The 9601-nt window shown below is 38.0% G+C and overlaps 1 protein-coding gene across 1 annotated transcript; it reads left to right on the top strand.

Moving 5' to 3' along the window:
- The first annotated feature begins 214 nt into the window (after positions 1 to 214).
- Positions 215 to 1564, top strand: LOC149392873 (uncharacterized). Its single transcript, XM_089617076.1, has 3 exons — positions 215 to 237; positions 505 to 608; positions 780 to 1564. Exons 1-3 carry the CDS (start codon positions 215 to 217, stop codon positions 1562 to 1564), a joined length of 912 nt encoding a protein of 303 aa, XP_089473202.1.
- Positions 1565 to 9601: the final 8037 nt, after the last annotated feature.

The following is a 9601-nucleotide window of genomic DNA, read 5'->3' on the forward strand; positions in this document are numbered from 1 at the left end:
GGCGGTAATGTGAAGGCTTTTTTTAGGATTACACCGTTTTAAAGATAATCTCATTAATCACATTTTTTGAAAATATATATTAATATATACCAAACAAAAAGTTACATTCCAAACACACCCTATGTACGTTATATACTTACTATTTGTTTAATATTTAAATTCCATTGAAAAAACGCAAGTTTAATCTCCTCTTAAAAAAAGTATCGGGGGTCTGATGTCGAATATAATATGCCCGATGTATAATTTATATTCGTAATATTATAAAGTAAAATAAACATTAATCTTATATATTTCTGAAATAATTTTATTTTTTTAAGCTATGTGTTGGAATAAAATTTAATCTTACATTTTTTGAAATAATTTTTTTTTTTTTTTAAGCTTTGTGTTGGAATAAAACTACACGTCGCTTACGGTTTACCCCTTTCAAGTTGAAAGTTTCTAACACTCTCTCCGACTGTCAGAGGAAATGTCTTTCCCTTCGTAAAACCCAAATATTCAAATCAGAATTAGGGCTTTACCTGAGAGTCTCTCTCTCACTCGCAATCCCTTTTCAAAAGTCAAAATCTTTACTCGCTCGCGCAACGAATCTCTGGCTCTCTCACCGATTCGTAAGTTCATTTCAGTCAATTTCGACAGAATGTATGTTGGTCGTTGTATTAGTGTGAGATCTTTAGAACTTAACAGCAATGTTAGTTTAACGAGAACGAGATGGTTCTCAATCAGCTCCGACGATAGTCTGAAACGCTCTTTCACCGTCTCTTACTTGATTAACTCGCTAGGGTTTTCCAAGAACAACGCTTTGCTGGCTTCAAAGCAGGTGAGCTTCGATTCGGGAGAGAAAGCAGACCAGATTATAGAGTTCTTCAATGGACACGGTTTCACTCTCCAACAAATCAGGGCTCTCGTGAAAAGCTATCCAAGAGTACTCTTATCGGACACAGATAAAACCATTTCCCCCAAATTGGAGTTTCTGAGAGCCAAGGGCTTATCGGGACCCGATTTAGCGCCGATTCTGTCAAAGTCCCCGAATTTCATCAAATCCAGCTTGGCCAAAAGAATCGAGCCCTCGTACGAGTTCTTTCGGGGCGTGTTCGGGTCCGATTCGAAGACCGTCTCGGCCGTGAAAAAATTCCCGGATATGCTCTCGTACGGGATGACGAAATCGAGGTGGGACGGGAAAGTCAAGGTGTATAAGAAGTGGGGTTGGTCCGAAGAAGAGTTTTCGATGGCCTTCAAAGCGGCTCCGTATTGTATGTTCTTGTCTTTGGATAAGATCGCGGCGAGTATGGAGTTTTTCGTGGCCGAAATGGGTTTGAAGCCCAGACAGTTGGCAGAAACGCCGAATTCGCTCTGTTACAGCTTGAAGAAAGTCAAGCTCAGGTCTCTGGTTCTTCGTGCTCCCTTGTCTAAAGGTCTGCTGAGAAATAATGTCTGCGTGTTGAAATTGGCTTCCTGTTCGGAAGAGGAATTTGTGAAGATGTTTATCTCGCGTTACGCCGAGGAAGCTCCGGAGCTGTTGGATTTGTACAGACGAAACGCCGATCTTTCGAGCGGCCACGATTGAAGCCAAAACCACGACGACTAAACTTTAATCTCGGCGTTGTTTCTCTGTTTAAACTTTAATCAATCAATTACTCTTAGAAATTAATTTGTGTGAAGGAAATAGGAATTTCTACTTGGTATAACGATCTGATTTAAACAGAGTTCGGTGTTCATGGACTTCTTAAGTCTTTCCGATCTCTTCATTCAGAGGTTCGCTTTGAAAAGAAGAATAAAATTGAAAGGTCATTCCAATTGAAAAAAAAAAAATAAAAGGATAGAACTTCAGTTTTGCATGATACCATCAGTATTTTGAGATTTTCTGTATCAAGGAATTTGACATGAAGTTTAGTTATGAACTTCTTTTAATGGTCTCTTGCAGATATATGGTGCAGTATATTTTACATTGCAGAGATTAGGAGTTTTGTTTTGTTTTGTATTTTTTTTTTTTTTTTTTTTTTTTTTTTTTTAGGGAACAGAGATTAGGGGGTTGTTTGGTAGTTAACTCAAAAAAATTTTGTTTTCTATTTTCTAATTTTTGTAGTTGTACTGAAAAATTATTTTGCAGTTGTTTTCAAAAAGCTGTTTGGTACAGTTTTCATTTTTGTTTTTGAAAAAATGTAGAGAGAAGATAAGGAGAAGGAGGAGAGAAGAGAATAAATTTTTTTCCAAAGACACATTTTATTTGTTTTCAGTTTTTTTTTTTTACTTTTTTACAAAACATCTTCAAATTTTTTAAAAAAAATTTCCAAAAATTTTACCAAACACAATTTTCACTTTTTGTTTCCTATTTTTTAACTCAAAAACTCAAAAACACTTTTTGAGTTGATTACCAAACATCACCTAGGAGTTTGTCTCTAAAGAATAGTTCCAAATTATTTGCTTTGGGAATTTCAAATATGGTCTGCAATCTAAGTTACTATGCTGGTAGAGGTATAGTTTGATCATAAAAAGCTAAATATAAAGATATGAATAATTTGCTCCAAGGATCGAAATACCGTTACTGTTACTGTTACCGTTCCGAGTTTTCGAACCCCCGGTACCGTAAATGAATACCGGGGGAAGTAGGAAAAAAAAGAAACCGGTACCGTTGAATTTACCGTTACCGTAGAAGAATACCGTCAAATACCGTATTTACCGAGGGGAATTCAGAAAAGAAATATACAAAAAAACATACAAAGTACGTAGGATAAAATTCATAAAATTAATAAAATTAAAAATAGTGTAGAATGTTTGAACACAATACCAAATTACAAATACAACAAAAAGTAAGTTTAATAACCAAAATGATAAAGTTCAACACAATCCACCAAATACTATTGTTCAACAAATTCAACATAGGAGGGATACAAATGACTACTCAAAGCGACCGTATGCAGCGGTCATACAGTAATCATACCAAGTCATATAATGAGCACATGCACGAAAGTACCTGTCCAAGTGATAGTCGTACCCCCGGAATTTTAATCCTTGACTCATTGATGGTTGGACGGGGCCGACCAGACTGAGCATCATAAACATTATGGTTTATTGTGCTGGTGCAACGGTGTTCTTAAAATCCGTTGATGCATCAAAGCATACGAAAACAGGGGAGTACATCTACGGAATATTGAGGTCAACGCTCAAAGAAATCGGAAAACACAATGTCGTCCAAGTTGTGACCGACAACGGTTCGAACTACAGGAGTGCCGGGTTGAAATTACAACGCAAGTACCATGTGTACTAGACACCTTGCGCCGCACATTGTCTAGATCTGATGTTTGAAGATATTGGGAAGAAAGATAGTGTTAAGCAAACTATCAAAGCTGCGAGGGATGCGACTAAGTTCATCTACAACCACGGCACTGTGTTGTCCAAGTTACGGGAGACATCCCCAGGTGAAATCATCCGTCCCGGCGCAACAAGATTTGCCACGAACTATCTAGCTCTCAGAAGTCTCCGAGAGAAGAGAGCTGCGTTGAGGACGATGTTCAGTAGTCAATGGTGGGATGATTCCAAATTGAGTGCAACTCATACAGGTAGATCCATATCCGAGACTTGTTTAAATCCCCGATTCTGGCATTCGGTGGACGAAGTGTGTGCCATATTCGAGCCGATGTACACCACTCTTCGATTAGTGGACACTGAGGTGCATCCCACGATGGGATTACTATACTACGTCTTCCACGAGATGAAAAAAAAGTTGGAAGCGATGAGTGGGAAGAAATGGGTTGTGGACATCGTGAACCACAGATGGAGTACTCAAATGGAACATCCACTACACATTGCAGCTTTCTTCCTAAATCCAAAGTTGCTGTTTAACCCGGATATCCACATGGACAATACCCACATGGCCGCTGTCACAAGGGTGTTCGACTTCTTGCATCCGGATCTTGATGGGTCAACTCTTGGGAGAGAGGTATAAAACTATAAATTGTTACAATCTATATCACATTATGAATATATGAGTCTTATTTGATTTTCTAATTACAGTTAATCGCATTTCGAGACGCTCGAGGGGTGTTGTTTCGGCACGAGGCACCCTTTGTGCAAGTAAGCTTGTGAGATGAATTGTATGCATTAACTATGTCATGGAATGGTAAGAAATGACATGATATGATTTATGTCATATGATTGCAGGTGAGTGGTGGGAGCTTTACGGAAATTGGACCCCGACTTTACAGACGTTGGCCATTCGAATTTTGTCACAAACTTTATCCGCCTCCGTTTGTGAGAGGAATTAGAGTACATTTTCCCTCGTCCACACAAAACAAAGGAACCGTCTAGCGTACAGCAGACTCGATAAGCTTGTTTTCTGCTCATACAACATGAAGTTGCAGCTCCGTGAAGCAACTCGGATTCACGACAACAACCTCAACCCCCTGGATCCTTTGGATATCATCGAACGAGCTTTCGAACGCTCGGGGAATGACAATGAGGGAGACGACGAAATGCTCCGCTGGATTGACGAAGTTCACATGGACGACGTCAACCAGAACCCGGATCCGGCAGTAGCTGAAGCGGCTCGAGAGATTGGAGTTGATCCGGAGCGAGTGCTGAACGAGGACGTCCAACCTCAACGCGGATCCGGAGACAGTTCGGATTCAGATGGCGGAGGTTCAAGCCATAGATCAAGCGGAGCAGATGGAGGTGAAGGTGACGGTGGATCAGGGGGAGGTGGTGGAGGTTCATATCGGGCTGAAGGTTCCTTTACTGCTGGATGCACTTCATTTGGTGATGTCGGCGGTGCTCAACTCGGATACGCACCATCGCAAGAAGATTTCGATCGTCTTCATCACCCTGCCTTTTTTTGATTCAGTATACGGGCGCGGAGGTCAGGGCGGAGGTATGAATGATGCCATGTCATTTACGTCTAGCAATGACGTTGATGACTTGTCCTACAACTTCGGATCGGTATCAATTGATCCTCAAGGCACAGAGTCATCTTATGATGACGGATCTTCCAGTTACAACTACCAGGACTCCTATGCATCAAGTTACGCTCCCGAAACGATGCAACCAGTTCCAAGTTATCCCCTCCACTCCATGTCTGTTGGTTCATCTCAGTATGAGTACGACTATCACTTGGACAGGTACTTTAGTGCATATGCTCATTATATGACTTGGTATGATTACTGTATGACCGCTGCATACGGTCGCTTTGAGTAGTCATTTGTATCCCTCCTATGTTGAATTTGTTGAACAATAGTATTTGGTGGATTGTGTTGAACAATAGTATTTGGTGGATTGTGTTGAACTTTATCATTTTGGTTATTAAACTTACTTTTTGTTGTGTTTGTAATATTCTACACTATTTTTAATTTTATGAATTTTATCCTACGTACTTTGTATGTTTTTTTGTATATTTCTTTTCTGAATTCCCCTCGGTAAATACGGTATTTGACTGTATTCCTCTACGGTAACGGTAAGTTCAACGGTACCGGTTTCCTTTTTTTTCTCGCTTCCCCGGTATTCTTTTACGGTACGGGGGGTTACCAGTAAATTCGAAGGCTCGGAACGGTATTTCGATCCTTGCAGTGAGTATGGTGCAGCCGTATTTTACCCATCGCATTCTTGCAAGTTGTAATCTACAAATTAACAAATCACCTTTAGTAAATTAAATTACACTTACAATCATGAATCATATTCACAAACTCTAAAGGGTTCCCGGATCTAAATGAAAATTTAAAATAATTCATAACAAAGTTTAACATAACCATAATCATTACAAAAAAATCATAAACATGAACACAAACTCTAAAATTAAAAACAATTCATAACAAATTTTTCATAAATCAATAAACAACTTCAACACATAACATTAATCACCACTAACTAATCACAAAATTACAAAATAATTCGGATTAATTACAAAAAAATTAGAATCATGAACACAAACTCTAAAATTAAAATCAAGTCATAACAATTTCTTCATAAATCAATAAACAAGTTCAACATAACCTTAATTATCACTAACTAATCACAAAATTACCAAATAATTCGGATTAATTACAAAAAAATTATAAACATGAACACAAACTCTAAAATTAAAAACAATTCATAACAATATACCATAAATCAATAAACAAGTTCAAAATAACCTTAATCATCACTAACTAATCAACAAATTACCAAATAATTCGGATTAATTACAAAAAAATTATAAACATGAACACAAACCTTAAATAAACACTAAATTTAAGTTCACAACTATCAATTTATACTTAATCTTCAAGAATAATAAAAATAAATTCAAAAATTAAACTCAAAATCATCCAAAAAATATTTACGTCGGGAAGCTCACCGGGAAATGACGATACCGCCGGGATCTGGGAAGAAATTGCCTCCGTCGCATCGGGAACCTGGCGGGTTGGCGGGATCCGGTCGGGAAGTGAGAAGATTTGGCCTGGGACAAGTCGGGATCTTGGCGAGCTCAAACCGACAGAAATGAAGAACTTTTGGGGGAATCCGGGTTTAAATAGGCGGTTTTTTCCTTTTTTTTAAGTGAACCGGACCGGGAAGTGAGAACCGGGTTCCTTCCCGGATCCCGGTCCGGTTCCCCCGGAATCACCGGAAACGCCCGGTTTTGGTGGTTCCGGTGCCGGGTACTTCAAAAAAGGGGGAATCGGACCGGTTCCCCCGGAATTTAAAACCTTGATTTGCTCTTAATAAAATACTAAATGCTAGAAAAGCTCAGGAAAAATGCATCTTTAAATGGAAGCTAAGTGTTTAAAAATCAAGCATTAATAATAAGAAGTAAATATGAAATTAATTGATTAGCAAAATAATCAAAAAATTTAGTTTTTAGCAAAATAACAAACTTAATTGGTGCGATATCTGTTAGGTAAATTGTCCACTAGAATTTGATGATTACTAAATAAGATAAGAAGTTACTTTATTAGCATCATATGATTAGTGGGTTGAGGTCTGATAACATTCAAAATCAATAACAACTATCATCCTTAATCTCCGTATCAAACTGAATCGCATGCTGGGCATCAGAGATCGGGCGGTGAACTAAAACTTGATCGATGACTGATATGCGCCTGAAAAGCCTCATGATTAATGCGTTAAGGTCTGATAACATTCAGAATCAATAAAAACTATAATTCTTAGTCTCCGTATCAAACTGAATCGCATGCTGGGCATCCGAGATTGGGCGAATGAACTAAAACTTGATCAATGACTGATATGCGCCTGAAAAGCCTTATCTAAAGTCATATATGTGGAACATGAGTGAGGGTTGATCACTCAGTGGGAGCATTATACACTTGCAGAAGGTGTACGATCTGAACAGACTTTGGTTTGGATAGATGCGTCGTTTAAGGACCGTTACGATGCACTAGCCGAGACCGTTTATGATGGTCACAGTGACGCTTGATCTAATATCCTGAAGTAGTTATGGACTTTTAGATCATCTTACCGGCTTCTTTGACTCACCACGTTAAAGGCTAGTTAGACACTGATCAAATAGGTGTCTTGGGAAGTCGGTGTTGGAATTGATCTAGGGTTAAGAAAACATTTAACGCTTCGAGTAAGCGGCGGAATTTAAAAATTTTCTTTTAACAAGTAAAACGTTTTTACTAACCTAGACAAAGAGCAAGTACATGTAAAATAAAGCTAATTAAAAGCATTACTTGTTTACTAACCTTTGTGAAGCTTGAACGTTGAGAAACCTTTGGAAGGTTGAAACGTTCGTCACCCCACGCAGCTCGTCTCTCTTCTTTCCTCGGGTACTCGAGCAACCACGAAAGTTTCTATCATGAGAATCACTCGAGAAATAAAGGAATTAGTGTGTGGCCGAGCACTTTTAAACACAACGACTCTAGAACAAGTCTAAGAGTCGAAGAGCTAAAACATTAGGTCAAATGTGAACCTAGGTGCCAAAACAAAAACCGAAAAATAACTAGAGAGAGAGAGAAAGAGGCGGCCAATGTTCAAGAGAGATGCTTTCAATCTCTTAAACTTTGGAATGAATAAACAATGAGAATGAGGCATCTATTTATAGGGGAGAGATTACCTTCAATAAGGTAGTTTCCTCTTCTATAGAATATCACATATTCATGAGCAAAAATTGCCCTTTTTCCCTAAGAGTCACACGTCCAACATAGGCTTCTAGAAGTCTTGGATTTGTTTCCTCTTTTGTTCTCCCATTGCCTTGTTGCCGCCCATCTCTTTCCTCATATTTGAAATTTGTTTCCTCTTTTTCTTTTGGCAAGTATCTTGATGCATTAATGCACAAAATAATCTCTTTCACACTGTGGCATGCAGAAAATTTACTCTCTCTTTTCCTTGGGTTGGACGTGCAAGGCTTCTAGAAGGAGCTTCTAGATTTTTCTTCGTTTCTTCATGACAACTTAATAAAAGCCCATTAAGAAATTTCAAGTAAAATTCTATGAAATAAAATTAATCCTCAAGGCCCAATAAACTTGTTATGGCCGAGTGATTAAATGTCATCATATGACCATGTCAAAAAATTTATTGACATTCATTTCTTCCTAATGTCCAAAAGGACAATTATACCCTTTAGACAATTTTCGTAAAACTTATCTCGTTCTTGTTTTGACTTAGCTTCTAGTTTAACTATTCCTACTCGATATGATTTGTGACATTGACATCATGGATCCAAATGAACAAAGCTTGAGCTAAAATACTTGGACTCAAAAGTTCACAAACTTTTTCCATGTTTAGCTTAATGTCAACTGACTCTACTAAAGAGTTGACACTGAGAATCTCTCGGTTCAAATGAATTTATTTTCTACTCAAGAATTCAACTTAATTGTGATGAGTGGATCCACTGAATATTATCTATGTTTACCCTTCATGAATATCATCAGCTAGTCGGGATTTACAAAATTACCTTTTTACCCATCTAGCTGTTATTTCCTCAACTCCTTTGTCGCTTGTGAATAAGTTAGAAACAATGTATTAACGAGGAGCTAACAAGTCACATTGTTTTATCCAAAAGAGTCAGGACTCAATTTGGACACTGGCCAGTTCATTTATTCACATTCCAAGGAGCAAAGCATGAGGTGATACACATTGCATTTCAGCAATCTTGTACATGAATTCCATATCTATGAGAACTTCACAAAGTTACTCATGACATCTTCACAACTTAGTAATTTACCAATAGGTCCTATTCAGAATCACATAGTGAGTCCGAACTCTGCCTTTCTCAAATGAGAATATGTAAGCTGTGAAATGACATGTCTTATTTCAGGATTGAGGTAAGCATGATGCAATTCATACGTAGTGACTTCGAGACATAAGAAGTTAAATGGTTTGTTCTTATTCTGTCTCTAGAAGTGCACTGGTCAATTCAGTACCTTCAGTAGATGCCTAGAAGAACTATAGAGTCTTCAACTCTCAATGTCCCATAACCAGACATCATAGATTCTCCTAACAATCGTACTGAGATCAATAGTCCTTTGATTCTTAGATTGCGAATATATTGTTTTAAGCAAACTGTGAAGAGTTTGTTCATGCAAATCTACACTTGTCTCTTCATAAGTTGTTAGGTTTGTTTATGGACTAAAGACTAATGTTTTATCATAAAGCTTCAAACAGACAAGGGAGAATG

Source organism: Urtica dioica, chromosome 6 (genome assembly GCF_054948205.1).
Source record: "Urtica dioica subsp. dioica isolate 48M chromosome 6, U.dioica_male_clone48M_v1_H2, whole genome shotgun sequence".
In the NCBI taxonomy this organism is placed as follows: domain Eukaryota; kingdom Viridiplantae; phylum Streptophyta; class Magnoliopsida; order Rosales; family Urticaceae; genus Urtica; species Urtica dioica.